Raw genomic sequence first — 15,385 nt, 5'->3', positions numbered from 1 at the left:
TGGCGGTTGAATGGATGAGTGCGCGAGTTCCTGAGCCCAACTTATCGCCATGGCTGCGGCTTTATTACATGTTCTCGACTGAAGAGGTCTGGTCATCATACGTATGACGGTACTCCGGGTTCGGATGGTGTCCATGCTGTGCAATGTTGTATATGACGTGAGCTTACGGAAAACGATATGCGGGACGTGCAAACTGACGCAAATATTCAACCACGAAACCCAGCTGCACATATGCTTGTAACTTAATGGTTGCATTTCGATGATATTGAAGTGATCCTGGCCGATCGGATTGGCTGGAATCCTTTCTTTGGTGCTTCGCTTCTCATTGCGCTGTTGCGTCAAGATGCGTAATAAATGCTGGCGGCATACTGCTAACATTGACGAGACGGTGCATAGGGTTTTACTTTGGCCATGGAAGACCGATTTGCAGTTTGCTACTTGAACTTGGTCCCTAAAGTCATGATATGTAGAGATACTGAGTAACTACCGCTATCCCTACTTCGACACGGAAAACTTCGAATCCAGTAATTATTAACTAATTTTACCACCTGCAAGCGTGGGCCTACGTACACCAGCAGAACAATGGGCAAACACTCAATCATAGCAACTCGCAGCAAATCGAAAAATGATCACCAACACCCAAGTCAACATATAGACTGCACATCTTATGGATAAAATACACAGAATTATCTACTAACAGCCGGCCGCTCCCTGGATCGCCGGCACTCTGATCGACACCTCATACAAGCAAAGTAGGCCCACGGATTCAAAAAAGAAAGAAGAGAGAAAAAGACCCGGAGTTTGAGTAACTCCAACGGTCACCCTACGCCCGGGTGGTGGTATACCTCGCGCAATGTGTGTCCTGTGAAACCCAAAAATGAAGTCGAACCCAGCTTCGTTCGTACCATAACCCTGATGTATCCGTCCATCCCCTTTCTCGCCGCCTGGTCCAATCACTTAGTACGCACTTTGCCTGTAAAAGTCTTGAGGTGCACTCGGTTCATTCCCTGCAGCCGCTGCGGGCGGAACGTATGCTTTGTATTGAGGCTGTCCACCTGAGGCTGTGTTGTGCGATGCCCTGCTGGGAAGATTCTGTCGAGCATCAAAAGCCCGCCCGCCTGGTTGAATAGGAGGGGGTGTCAACGCATTAGGAGGAGCGGAGCCTGTGGGCACAGGAGGCGGGGCATTATTAGGTGCACTGGGCGCATCGTAAGACGGGCCGTTTTGATGTTGAGTCTGCTGCAGGGGGTTGTAGGCCGTATACTGTGGCTGCGGTGAGGCTGACGGACCACCGGCGAAAGCCAACGGTGTTGGAACGCCTTGAGGGGGGCCCGAAGGCACTGAAGGTGGAGGTGCAGAAGGAGCGTTGCCCGTTGGGCTCGCGCTGTACGGGTCCTCTGTCGAGTAGACCGAGGCTGAGTACGGATCAGGCCCGGGGTTTTGAGTAGCCACGGGAGAGTCATAAGCAGATGTTGCCAGTTCTTGCGGATTGCCATATGTGCTTTGTGGCCGCTGACCTGCTTGAGGAGGAGGTTGCGAATAGGCCTGATATGTTTGTTGTGGCGGAGGAGATGAGGTCTGAATAGGTGCTGGTTGCTTGGAAGCATTTTCAACACGCGACGGCTGGTCGCCGGGAGGATATTGCGGTTGAGCATGATTTTGGCCAGCCGCCTGGGCGTATTGCTGTGGCTGAGGCGCATGGGCTGGGCCGCCTTGGGAGTACTGCTGTTGGTGCTGAGTGGGGGTGGGGCCGCCTTGAGGATATTGTTGCTGGTGCTGGGGTTGAGACGGAGGGCCTTGGGCGTGTGGGGGAATCTCTGCGCCTTGAAGATAAAATGGAGCAGGGCCTGGAGTGGTCCTTTGGAAATTAGGAGCTGGCGAGGAAGCCTGGTAAGGGGCCTGCTCTGTAACCTGTCAATACAGTCCATTTGAGAACGTAACATCTCTACAAACCTTGAGGAGGCCCTTGAGGGCCCGCAGCGTAGTATCTCTGCGGATCTTGCTGCGCTTGAGGGGGCGGCCCTTGAGACGCATAGGCCGGTCCCGCACTCGGGTACACCTGGCCTGCCATAGGGGGGCGAGGTGCATATTGGTGGTAACTGGGCCCAGGCGGGTGAGACATGGAAGATTCCAAGAGGGCTTCGTAATCTCTCCTAGCCTTGATAAACTTCTCGTTCAACTGTGTGAAGTCATCCTTTTTCTGAGAATACTTCTCAATCAACTTGATCAGTTTTGGCCGGATGGCCAGCGTCTGGTGGTAGAGTTTCTAAAAGGGAAGAGAGGTCAGCATGCGCGGATCGCTCAACATGGTTTCAACATACCGAGATCTCCTCGTTGTCTTCCTCCCTGGGCGCCATATTCGAAGTACTCAGTAGCGTGAGCAGCTTCTCGACATTCTTGATTTCGGCAAACACTTCAGCTTCCATTTGGGCCTCGCGTTGCAGCTCGTCCGGGGTCGGATCAGTAAGCTTCTCGACGTAGTTGAGCGGGAAAATGCCCGTGTTGCCCTTCAACGACCCACGCCACCAGTCCTTAAAGACGGACTCCAAGACCGCGATGACATCGCCCTTCTTAAATTCCAGCTCACCAGGTTCACTAGGAACAAAGTCGTAAAGCGCACGCACGCGAGAGACAGTCGCAGCTGTTGTGCCCGTGGGATGAGAAAGCACCGGTTCCGTCTGGCTCGGCCCCGCACCAGCTGCACCAGGCGCACCAGGCCTGACCCCTGAACTTGGCCCCGCGGCGGCCGAGCTGCTCTCAGCTACCTTCTTCTTTCTCTCTTCCTCTTGTAGGGACAGTTGAAGAGCCATCTGAAGCTCCTCCTCCTCCTTCTGGCGATCCACATCGGTCAGCCTGGCCTTTTGCGGTGCCGACGGAGGCTGAAGTGTGGGGTTGTTCTGCTTGAGGCGGAAGTAAGCATCATACATGATGCCCAGGTCGGCATCCTTGCTAAACATGTCTGACCACTCCTTCATACGCTCTAGAATTTTGGATTTGACCTGTTGGTGTGTGTTGCGATCGTTGGCAAGCTTGAGCAGGGCATCGGTGAAGGCGCGGCTGGCGAGTTCGCGGTGCATGTTCTTGCCGCAATTTTGCGACAGCGCATTGCCGAGCTACCGGTTAGGAGACATGTTAGACCTTGCTGGACCGACTGGTGCGTAAAACAGATGGTCATGCAATTACTCACCTCCAAAGTGTACAGTTGGACGTTGGCATTGCGATGCGCCATCCGTTTGATCAGGCTCTGCACCGCTTCCTTAGGGCCATTCGGGTCTGACGACACCTTGTCGCACACCTCGATAATTGCTCCCCAGTCCTCAGCAGTGAGGTTCTCGTCCGTCGCTTTAGCTGCAGCGTAGTATGGTTAGCCAATGCCCATCTGCACATCTCTGTGTGGCCGTCCGTATATTGGGGTTGGCGATGACGTCTTACCGATGGCCGCATCAAACGGCCCTGGAGCTGCTGCTCGGAACATGCTGGGCGCGTGACGGCTGAACTTGAAGGACTACGATGCGATACGCTTCCTGATCTCGTTATTAGAAAAGGCCCAATAATGAATGGTTCGTTTGATGATTTTCAGCTTGTGATCGATGGGTCGCCGTCAGGAATTTGGTTCGTGAGAAGGATGCAGTCGAGCTCGTTAATGATCAAGAGGTCGGGTCCATTAAGCTTGCAGCCTAGGCGGGATAGTCGATTCCTTCAAAGCAACAGTTGCTCACCCAAACTCCGCCTCAACTGGCCCGCACTTGCACCAGCCCCAGTTCACTGCGCTTCAACCGTTCGCGTTGAAAACACCACTACGCCTGTGCGACTCAAGACACACCAGACGAAACTCTAGACCAATGACAGTTGATTCGCCTCTGATCTAAGTGAGGGGAACCGCGTATTTCGTTCCCTAAAATAAAGCACCGCACCCCAGCAATCCATCAAGACCGAAAATTGGATAAACTTAGTTGGCCTACGCGTAATGGGGCGTCATGTCATTCAACAGCCTGCGCCACGACGTAATCCTTGTCGAGTCTTGTGTCTTGACGGTCTCCGTCACTGCCTTCCCGATAAGGTTGTGCTCATCACTGGTGCAATCTTGGGTTAGTCCACGTTCTTGGCCTCTTTTCTTTTTTTTATATTTTATTTTGCTCGACACAGTGCAGCTGGCTTAGGGAGGATAGTATGGTGCGGCGTTTTGGATAGAGCCACTTGTTCAAGTCAAAGGGTGTGCAAATAGACCAAATTTGTGTGTCGCGTAGTCTTGTAGACTCGCATTTGTTCTATGTGATCCCGCATCTTCTCTTTATAGAGCCTGCATTGGTCAGGAATGACCCAAGACATACTTACAACGCCATTCCTCAAACTCCAAGACCATGGGTCAGAGGGCAGAGAGGAGGATCCATATGCCGGAAGAAATGCCAAGCAGTCTTCCTCGAGCGCATCCCAATTTCCTGAACGCTCTAGACTCCGGACCGCTGTCTTCAATAAAATAAGATAAAAAAGAAAAACACCAACCAATCATCCATCCGTGACCGTTGATCGTGCATCATCCAAACGGTGCTAATATGTATGCATATACATGTGTCTATCCACGTCCGCCAGGAAGCTATAGTTCCCCGCAGGAGTATTCCCCGTGTACCTACCGTGTCCTGGAGTGACCATCGTATCATGAAATAAGATCGTTGAGGTCGCACAACAACCTGTGAATCCGCAAGTGTCGAAGCGGAGCCATGTAGGCCATCTACCAACGGCGGCTTCTATGAGAAGATTCATAGCCACCCCTATCGCCGGACCCCATGCTTCCACCACCCCGACCTTCCTCAAGGCTCCGGCGACTTAGTTCACGCCCAATCTCCGACATGTCGAAGAGTAAGGGTTCTTCCTCCATCTCCTCTGCAGGACCACCGCTGACGCCGAGTCCGGTGGCACCACCACGAGCATAGGCTCTCCCATATCTGCTGCTTGGTCCGGTGACACTGCTGTTCCCAGACTGCGGGGGAGTAATGCCTCGGCCAGCACTTGAGCCGTAGCGTCTTCCGTGTGACGAGCCCGAGGGCCCGGTGAAGAGGCCACCGGGCGGCCGTATCTCCCGTTCAGCCGACGACGAAGACCCTTGTTGCAACATTTCCGATGATTCCGCCGCTCGAATATCGGTAGGAACCTGCAAAGCTGGCGAATCTGCTGCACCATCCGTCAAGGCTTCATGCCGGCCCAGCAGCGCACTTAGGCTGGGCGGTTCCCGATCGTCGCGGTCATCAGTCCCCAGGCTCATACTTCGGTGAGCATCAACGTCATCGTCATCTACTAGTACACGGTTCTGTTGTGCTACAGAGCTGGACCGTCTCACGTGAGGATATGGTCTTGGCGACAGGGGTATGTCGATGGCTATCGTTCCATCTTGAGTGACAGGAGCATTCGCTGGTATCTCTGACACTTCGTTGTCTCCGTCAATTCGCGATCGCGAAGCAGCCCTTGCGGGTATTGCGTACTCCACACTAGAGTTTTCGCTCAGCCGAGACGGTATAGCCGGCGTGTGTGGTGTATGGGGGGAGAGCGGCTTTCCGGGTGATGAAGATGTCGACATGCCAGGAACATTAGCCAGCTGTCGGCTGGAAGAACTCGAGGAACGTTGCAGTTGCATCGACGAGTTCATTGATTCGGTCAGGGCATTATTGGACTCGCGCATCAGGTGAAATTTGGACAGCTGGGCGGTAGTCCTCTTGGTAGCCGATTCGCCTTTCTTGGAAGGCTCGAAGCTCTGCAGTGTCCTCTTGCTGTCTAGAGCCTTTAAAAACTCCTGGATGTTGTCGTCGTCTGTCTGGAAAGAACCCGAGCTTCCTCCCGTACCACCCTCGTTGAGTAGGCCAGAGCCGGGCTGCACGACGGAGGATGACAGGCTTTGCTTCCCGCTGCTGTTTTGATCATCATCTCCCGCCCGACTGGTCCCACCAAAATATGTTCTGCTACGGCGATGAGTGAAACTACTGCTGAATCGATTCGCAGCTGAAGGTTTCGGGGAGCCCGCAACAGGCGTATCGGGTGCGGGAGGCGGACCGCCTCGCAACGACGCCGGCATTCCAGCGGTCAGGGAGGATCGATTCCTTGTGTGCGTCAAAGCGCTCAATCCTGAGCCACGACTGTATGAATGTGGAGATGCGGGGACGTCCAGGTCGTGCATCCTAGGCACTGGCGAACCTGACAGCGAGCCCTGCTTGAAGGGCTGGAACGACACCGAGGGCCTCCGGTCTGTTCCATCCTGACCCCTGAGCGGAGGTCGAGCCGGACCTATCAGCACAGAATGAGGAGGCATTTCGACACTTGCCGGTCTCGACTCGGGAGGTGACGTGGTGTCCGAACCCGGAGCCTGGACCTGCCTCAACGCAGTGATAGGGCTCGTACCCAGGGGCCCCTCGCCGTGGAAAGTCGACAAGCTTCCGTATCTTTGATGGTTCTCGGTGACGTCCCGGGCATTGCGGTGATATGGCAGAGAGCCGATTTCGGTCGTAGATTCTCGGCGGCCGTCCCCTCGGTTTGATAATGATGGCTTGAAGAAGTCATCGGTTATGGCAAGACCGATCCGTGAGCTTAGCAACGATTCCGTCTCCACAACTTGGAAGTTGCAGTTATTCCGGTAGGATACGGAAACGTAGAACCGCCCCACGGGCACTTCCAGATTACCAAACATGTAGTCGGTCGAGACGTCTCCTCTGCCTTCAAAGAGCGGAGTTCGCAACGTGTCAGATCCGGGTGAGCGCGAGTCGCCTGAGATAACTCGACATCTCACCTGAAGAGCCGGATGTGTGGATTTCGATTTCGAGTTCCTGCTTAGCCTCCAAGCCGGCAGGATACCCGTTGTCGTGTATATAGAGCGAAACAGTACAATGGCCTTCTTGTACACGGTTGGAAGGACGGGCCCAAATTCTTCTGGATCATCAGGTGGCGATCCTTTCAACTCAACCCGCCATCGTTCCAGCGTTACTTGGGTATTTGGTTTGCCTGGGCGTCCAGAGCTGCTGTCACTGGACTGGTCCGATGAGTTTAGGGCCTCCACCACGTCCCATCGCTTCCCATTCTCGTCGTGTATGACCATGCTTTGCCCACTTTTTAGTCGCGACGTGTCTAGATAAGTTTCAATCACCAGCGGCGTCGGCCTGTTCTCAAAGCCTCCACATTGCTTCCATGTTCGAAATTCGTCTCGAAAGTCCTCGATATCGTCGGTGTCAAGTTGGAACTACAAGACGTTCGAGGTCAGCCGTCTCTTCTCGTGAAAATAGGAGAAGTCATGCAATTTACCCATCGGCTCATCCTGCGTTCTTGAGTTTTGCCTACGAGGATTGGGGTTACTATCATGCGTTCTTGTAAGATAACGGTGCCCGCTTTCGAGTAAATGTTCTACGTATAGCATTGTGTAAGCCAACAGTCGACGTGACGCGACACGACCAAGCGACCAAGCGACCAACCTGTATTATCTGGTCCAACTTCTTCACAGAGTCTTTGCTAGGTCCTCTTTCGCCACGCTCGCCGCTCGTCCCCATTGGTGACGGGGGTTCTTGAGGTGTCGCATCGGAACCGACCCTCGAATGTCCCCCAGGTTTGACATTTTCTCTCGGGTTGTTCGTTCTCATTGGGTTTGTCGTGGGCGACGAGGCGGGTGAGGCCGAGTGGGGCCCGACGCGGGGTGTTTGATGCATCTCGGGTTCCTTCGGTCTTCAGGCAGACTGACGATAATACTGTCGCCAAAAGACGGAATTCGTAGGATTATTCGGTGTGATCGGGATGTCCCAGTGGGCTCGAGTTTCATCGGCTATAGACAGCCCAAGTTGGCCCGGCACAGCAGTGGTGTTATAGGGCAAGGGCTCTAGGAAGGAAGGTCTAATTCGTGAAGGGGACGGTTTTGATTCGGTTCCAACGGACTTCGGCATCCATTGTTCGTCACGTCGTCTGTGTTAAAGCAGGTTTGTTGATTCGCGATCCGTTTTCTGGAATAATCCCAATCAGCTGCGCAGGGTCGTCTGCATCACAGGTGGTCCTTCACATAGGCAGACAGGCAGCAGGCGGTTATGGGGGACGGGTCCAGCAAACGGCTCTGCTACTGGACGCGGATGGCTGCAGGGTCCGACCTAAGCTAGGCAGATCCGACCATTTTGAAGGTGGTGGCCTGGAGGTGCAAACAATGCGCTCGAAGTCTTGTCGGAAAAAAAAGTTGAGCCAGAGAGAGTCAAGGCCAGTCAATGATGGCCCGAAAGGCACTCGCGATAAGGCGGTGGATGATGTGATTGGGAAGGGGTCCAGGTGGGTTTGCTCACGCTGATGCGCAAGGCGCGGTCATTCGGGGGACTCCTCGTGATCTCGACGCTCAAGGGCATCCGTCATCAGTCCAGACGGATGGCAAGCGACCGATAATACTGCAAAGCTCAGAGGCTAACAATAAGCTATGATGACATAGTTCAATTGCGATAACGAAACAATGGATTGACCCGTGCAGATAGAAGTAAGACAGACAACCAACAGACAAGAAACGGCGAAACAGAGGGTTGACAGAGGCAAGAGGATCGAAGATGCTGCACAACAGGGCCAACGGGCAAAAAGGGGAGCTTCTGCATCAATGACCCAATGATCCTGATCCGTGTGAATCTCTCTTTCCTCAAGGTCCACGACTGGCTGCCGCTTTGCTTTTGGTTGCGTTGCTCCAGAGTTGTTGCTTGTAACTGCCCGTGCTCAGTGCTCACTGCAGGGTGCCAACACACCCCGAGCTTCCTCATTGGCTCAGCCCTAGTTGTGACTCTGGTGAGGGACGACGCAATGTCGGGGGGCGCTAGGGAATCCACAGCCAATAAATCCCACATCCACAGCTCTCAAGTTCCGGGGAAGTGTACACCTTAGGCGATAAGGTATAAACAGCAGATTAAGAGCACAAGTATGACTTGGCATCTGCGAGTTGGCAGATTCTTATCGTGGACCTTCCTCTTTATCCGATGGGGCTCCATATAAAGTTGCCGCCCCCGTAAGTTAGCACCTGAGAAGTCTACAAACGTCTGACCCAGACAGCCAGCCTCGCCTCCAGCTTTGGTTGCCCAGAAAGCTTGCAGCGCCTGTTCTGCTTCTTTCATCATCTTTGTCTCATCGCTTTCCAGTTCCGCTAAGGTAGCAATAAGCTCGAGTCTCTTGCGCTCACACTCATCCCCATCAAACTGCGCCCCCCAGTCACGGTCGCGATACAGCTTTTGAAGTGCCAGCCGTGTGTTGAGTCTCCGCCGCAACCGGATATCAGCTTAGTTGTTATCCAATGGCAAGGTGCTGTCGAGCCATTCCCACCATCGGGACTCGAAGATGAGCGGAGTCTCGACAATCTCGCTGGTACTCGACTCGTCACTTTGTCCATTTGTCGGGTCGTCGTACGACACTCACTCGAGGGTTTCAAATCGCTCCGTCATTTCTATGATGACTTCTACCGCGGGGCGACTGGGAGATTCTTGTCACCGTTGAGTTTGCAATGGTGCCCACTCTATGATTAATCCTGGGAGTGCCAATAAGCCCCTGATAGAAGAACGGAGGAGCCCGGCTCGCATCGAGTCTAAACTGCCGCAGGCACTTGCCATCTTGGACATTATACAGCATACCTACGCCGTAGTACTCGCAGTTTGTGAGTCTGAACATCTAGGGCGGTAATAATTGTGCGTTAGCGTTCAGCCCATCGCTCCGGATGAAACCAAACACACCACTACCGTCGCCGGGATCCAAGTAGGTGGTGTAAGGTGAATTAATTTGAGTATTCGACCTTGGAACTACTTGAGGGGTCTTCTACTTCAAGAGCAGATTCACGTGCATAGCACAAGTTCTTGTTGCGCAAGACTATGATGCCAGAGTCCACAATTCGCTCCACTCTCAGTCGGTCTGTGAATCGAACTTGAGAATCTATAGCGTTCGTGACAGGTCACCAACTCCTGCAGTGCGAGGCTAAATACCTCCTCAATTCAATGCCTCGAAGACCACTCATTGCGGACATTCTCATAGGTCATACCAAATGCGAATGCTTTCCAATCGATCCAGCTTCACCAGATATCATCTTCTAAAGGTGTCTTCCCTTTTTGGTGCTATCAACATAGTGACACATGACCACAGCTAGCCCTCTTCGATCAAAATGAGCATGGTAAGCTGATAAGACTGTACTATAGTGACTAGTAACACACAAGCAATGGATAATTGACTCAACCAATTCGAATACGTCTAAGAGAATCTGGATATTTACGTTGCTTGGTATTCAGGCATATCTAGACCCACGTCACTATTCTATCGGATGGTCAAGTCTGATATATTGAACTCTAGCCTCAGGTGGGTTGTACAGTTGACCAGTTCTGTATAAGTAGAATGTCTTTGCAAAGCCTGGAATGTATACTGCCGACTGCACCTGGTCTGTTACAGCTTTTGTCTTACCAAATACGGACGCTAAGCCTTTGTTCCAAATTCTGCCATTGTCTGCTGTAATATGATCTTCAATCCCGTCGAACAACTTTTCATAGGAGTCCACGTTCGAGTATCTCGATTGGCTGATCCGAAAGGTATGTTCTCGACCGGAACTTGCGTACTCATCTAGATCCCAGTAGTATTATTTCTTTTTATGGGTCGATGGTGGTTGATTTGTGCTTTCTATAACGTGTTTTCATTGCCAAGTTCTCCCTCGGGCTTGAAGAGGAACATGATAAACACAAGAGAAACGTGATCCTGTGGTTTCCACGGCTTCGCGGAGCAGAGCCCGTCATCAAATGGCGTGCTTACTTAGATATATATTAAGTATCGCGCAAGTGTATTGCAATGGCATACTAGCAGGATTATTCTGAGCCACCGGAAGACTAGAGGAGAAACCGCAGGGTCGGGAGCCGGCCGAGTGGACTATTTCAGGGGTCTTGCTTGCCAAGTTGAGAAGGTCATTGTTGGGGTCTGAGAGGAGGCGATAACGAGCACAACCCTGTTGCTCCTATGTCCAAGGTATTTTTATCCTTTTCCGGCCTGAATACCGGAACAAACAGACTGACGAGGTTTAGATGATCGACTTCGGCCGTGCAACCATAGTTTCACCTAAGCCGGAAGGGTAAACGGAGTTGAGCAGAATCTTTACGGTATCGCACGTATAGGTTGCGAACCCCAAATCTGACAGACTGGTCTTGATACTGCACTAATAAGTTTCCTAGACCACGGAGAGTATCACAATAACTCGTTCCGATAACGCATATTTTCCAAGCTGACGTATGAGGGCAGAGATGTCTCTCCAGGACGGCACTGATACCCGGATCACAAATAGGCTATCCAGAGAACTGATCTGTTACACGCAGACAGCAGTCCTGCCGAGCGTAAATTTATGTAGATCTAACAAGACTTGTTTTGAGATGTGGTGCGAAGTATAGGGTACAGCTTCCTTCGCCGCAGAAGGTTTACGAAATTTGTCTGAGGGAGGTACGATAGGAACAGCAGCAGGTCAGGGCCAACAATAGGCTTCAACAGCTGCTCCAACTGGTTATATAAGAAGTAGGCATAGTTATTAATGGGGATGGGGGATGGATTGGCTTGGGTTGCCAGAGGCGAAGTATCTCGTTTTCCTATTTGCAGTTACTTTCGTACTTCAATAACGGTCTTTTTGGACTTTAAGCTGGGACAATGAAATAAGAGGTAAACTCGTTAATTGATAAGCCGACTCAACTCCTAAGTTTGCAGTGAAGGTTCCCGATATTCACCAGTCTTGAATCCCCACTCATCCTACGCTCTCGCCATCAGAATAGCAGCTCCCCAGGCCACACCCGTCAGCAATTATCGTGCTAGTCAGACGCAATGCCGTGTAACTACTCGTAGTGGGGAGACCCTTGCTTCCCCCGCATTCCCAAGACCTCCCGTTGTCCTAGAAACTGGACTTTACGACAGGTACCCCAAAAAGAACGTCATCTGCGCACCTTGGCGCGTGCATTAGAGCGATAACACGACATGCACCTTGTCGTGTATCTGCACATATGGAACTGGAAGCTGCTACCCCTCGTGATTATTACGTCTCGTGAAGATGTTGTGGGAAGTCCCAGGTACCCATTTTCTTCGTGCTGACATGTTTATTTCGTTTTCTAATCTTGGGACATCGCCGTCTTGAACATCAAGATAGGGTATCCTCGAACTTCTTTTTGGGTTCCCTGCAGAGATTATATTGGTTACGATGGTCTCAAAACTACTCCTCGGTCTACTAGCTGGATTAGGCGCGGCGGTGGCTCAGTGTCCAGATTATGTAACACACTCTACTCAGATCCATGAGCCTTTGTCGCAAGGGAAATATCAACTGTCTTACCAGAGACCGGATCCAGCGTGCAGGACTTTTACCCTCGCCGAAGTTAAGGAGGCCATTTTGGATATGGAGCATGCCGTCAAAGATCCAGACTTGGCACGTCTTTTCGAGAACACGTATTTGATTCCTATTTTCAGCACTCCGCTCTTACTGAGATAGTGTCCCCCGAGAGGAAGCCTATTCTAAAGGGCTTTCTCTCGATAGAACACATAAAACCCGAGATTTCACTCGAAAGACTCGAAAGTATTTGCTATTGACTCCCATATTTGCAGGTATCCGAATACTCTCGACACCACCGTCTCCTGGAAGGGAGTGGCAAGCGGCTCCGATGAAGAGGTATTTGTAGTTTTCTCTTATATATAGTAAAGAGCTAACCCTCCCGGTAGCTTACTTTCATCACTACAGGCGACATCGTGGCCATGTGGCTTCGCGATAGCGCGAATCAGATGCGGAGCTACAAGACACTTCTGAAAGCGAACAGCTCAACTGATTCACTGGCCTCGCTCTTCCGGGGTGCCATAAACCTCCAATCACGCTACATCTTCGCCAGCCCCTTCTGCAATGCCTTCCAGGCTCCTGCCGAGTCTGGTCTGCCTCCAGAGCACAACAACGCAGCAGACACGGATGAAGTGACTCCAGATTACGACCCAAGTTTCGTCTTCGAGTGCAAGTATGAGCTAGACAGCCTGTCGGCGTTTCTGCAACTTTCGTACGATTATTACGACAAGACTGGCGATTCCAACTTCTTTGGCAAATACAACTGGGTCAACACTGTGGAGACCATACTGAATGTTACCAAAACGCTTCTCATTGGGACGTATGCCGACGACGGGCATGTGAACGAATTGTCCTATACCTTTCAACGAACCACCAATAGCGCATCGGAAACACTGCTAAACGTAGGGGCGGGCTCACCCATAAAAGGAGGAACGGGGCTCGTCCGGAGCGCTTTCAGGCCTTCCGATGACTCAACCATCTACCAGCTCTTCATTCCTGCCAATATGATGTTCTCGAGTTACCTGGGAAGATGCGCCGAGATCATGGAGAATCAAAACAGTGGTTTAGCTAAGCAGATGAGCGACTTCTCGACATCTGGTATGCATATTTCCAAATATTGCTGGTTGTCTTTCTAGCATGGACAGACAGGTTATCGACCTCACCGAGGGAACAGCCTCCGCCACCCAAGAATACTTGAGAAGCATGAACCACTAATCTAGCTTTTTTCAGTGCGCAATGGGATAGAGCAGCAAGGGAAAGTACGACATGAAGCTTTTGGAGAGATCTAGTGAGCAATTCCAAATCTATTACTACAGCAAGATCTTCACCCTGGGTAAGGCCACTAAACCTATTTCCGCAGTGCATACGAAGTCGACGGTTACGGCTCGAGGAATATGATGGACGACGCCAATGTTCCGTCTCTCTTGAGTGCCCCTATCTTGGACTATCTAGACGCGAACGATACCACGTACCAGAACACGAGAAAGTTCGTTCTCAGCGCAGAGAACCCCTATTATATGCGCGGGACAGTTATCAACGGGTTAGACCCCCTGGCACAACACCGCTCATGATGTTTTTAAATGCTAAAGTTCCTATCAGCGTTGGCAGCCCTCACACCCATCCGGGAAAGGCGTGGCCCATGTCCATAATTGTTGCGCTACTGAGCTCCGATGATGACGACGAGATCATGAAAGGCTTGAGGATGCTCGTCTCGTCAACAGCGCAGCTGGGGTTGATACACGAATCCATCGACACCTTCAATGCTTCTAACTGGTCGCGCCAGTGGTTTTCGTGGGCCAACGGGTTGTTTGGTGAGATGCTGCTGGATTTGAAGGACAGGAAGCCGTATCTGCTTGAACTGAGTTACCAAGATTGATGAACAACTTGGCAACGGTGAAGGAGCTGCGCTGGGATCGTCCTACTTGGTGTTGTTGTGTCACTAACTTGCAACAATTTGTTTAGTATAGACCGTTTTCAAACTACATACTTACAATGGAGTCAAGTTCTCATACTTCGATGGCCCATTTCTATTTTTATGTTGATACAGGGTGCTGATGTACGACGAAGACCCATGGTCAAAGCCATACATCTGAATCATTCATAACCAGAGCTACACCACCATGGTGCTCAGCCGATTTGCTTCAGGCACCTACCAACCCAACTGCATCATTAAACTTCTCGGCCAGGATATGCAACCAGTGCTCAGCTCGAATGATCCGAATCTCATCATCCTTACCCATCCCTAACTTCCTCTCCTTCTCATTCACCTCATCCTTCAAGACCACCGAGTAACGACACTTGCGTATCACAAAATGGTCCCGACAAACTTCCCACTTCCCTACAGCGCCCTTAACAACATTAATCTGCATCATGGCCTCACTCAGAACTCACTCCGGCATCCGATCTGGCCGCATTAATAACCCCGTCCTCAACCACACGGGCGAATACACGTCCTGGCAAATATTCGAAAAGGTTTGACTGATGGTCCCGTAAGGGTCCGCCTTCATCATGTCCACATATGCCGCAAGACGCCGGGCCGTCTGGTAATAAGTAATACGGCTGGACCAACACCAAGACACGCACAAGCTCGGATGGGCAGGTTTCGAGGGGGGCCATATCTGCATTGGGGTGGATAGACGATGCGCCTCTTTCAAGACAATCCCTTCAATTACACAATGATTTTCGAGATGGATCAATTTTATCATTCTGGCCTCCAGTCCAGCTTCACAATTCGGAAGTGCATACGGCTTCGCATACGCAAGCCTATGAGCCGCCTGTCCCGAAAGCACTTCCCGGTATGTACGTTTTGCGGGCGGGCGGGCGTGGGACTCTCATTCTCGGACTGTTTGCGAGCCCCCAGCCGCTTTCAAACTGACTTCGGAAGGCAACCCGTTGACGTTCACCAGATGGAAAAGTAGGCAAAACGCCATAAGTGATGGGTTCGCAACTTCACCTAGTGCTGATAACGAGTAGCTTCCAAAAGCCGAAGGCTTGTTGGCGTGAAACCAAGACACACTCCGTGCCTTTCAGGGATATAAAGACTTGAATTTCCGTCTTCTTTTTCTTCTTTTCTTTTCTGTT

General features: G+C 51.6%; 3 protein-coding genes across 3 annotated transcripts; 1 reads left to right on the top strand and 2 right to left on the bottom strand.

The window, feature by feature from the left end:
* Positions 1 to 513: 513 nt before the first annotated feature.
* Positions 514 to 3,931, bottom strand: BCR38DRAFT_439411 (uncharacterized protein). The gene is made up of 5 exons (XM_040860630.1): positions 3,433 to 3,931; positions 3,188 to 3,348; positions 2,322 to 3,113; positions 1,954 to 2,266; positions 514 to 1,904 (listed from the first exon to the last, which is right to left on the bottom strand). The coding sequence occupies exons 1-5, from the start codon at positions 3,473 to 3,475 to the stop codon at positions 958 to 960; spliced, it is 2,256 nt and encodes a 751-aa protein (XP_040714498.1). The 5' UTR covers positions 3,476 to 3,931; the 3' UTR covers positions 514 to 957.
* Positions 3,932 to 4,607: 676 nt separating this feature from the next.
* BCR38DRAFT_245073 (autophagy-related protein 13-domain-containing protein) lies at positions 4,608 to 7,433 on the bottom strand. Its single transcript, XM_040854422.1, has 2 exons — positions 7,282 to 7,433; positions 4,608 to 7,219 (listed from the first exon to the last, which is right to left on the bottom strand). Exons 1-2 carry the CDS (start codon positions 7,336 to 7,338, stop codon positions 4,730 to 4,732), a joined length of 2,547 nt encoding a protein of 848 aa, XP_040714497.1. The 5' UTR covers positions 7,339 to 7,433; the 3' UTR covers positions 4,608 to 4,729.
* A 4,522-nt stretch (positions 7,434 to 11,955) lies between these two features.
* BCR38DRAFT_439403 (uncharacterized protein) lies at positions 11,956 to 14,302 on the top strand. The gene is made up of 6 exons (XM_040860629.1): positions 11,956 to 12,423; positions 12,580 to 12,643; positions 12,694 to 13,402; positions 13,535 to 13,592; positions 13,665 to 13,844; positions 13,904 to 14,302. Exons 1-6 carry the CDS (start codon positions 12,182 to 12,184, stop codon positions 14,178 to 14,180), a joined length of 1,530 nt encoding a protein of 509 aa, XP_040714496.1. The 5' UTR covers positions 11,956 to 12,181; the 3' UTR covers positions 14,181 to 14,302.
* The last annotated feature ends 1,083 nt before the right edge of the window (positions 14,303 to 15,385 follow it).

Source organism: Pseudomassariella vexata (genome assembly GCF_002105095.1).
Source record: "Pseudomassariella vexata strain CBS 129021 chromosome Unknown BCR38scaffold_9, whole genome shotgun sequence".
Lineage (NCBI taxonomy): Eukaryota > Fungi > Ascomycota > Sordariomycetes > Amphisphaeriales > Pseudomassariaceae > Pseudomassariella > Pseudomassariella vexata.
The sequence above is the reverse complement of the archived record's forward strand: the minus strand, read 5'-3'. Positions and strand labels throughout refer to the sequence as shown.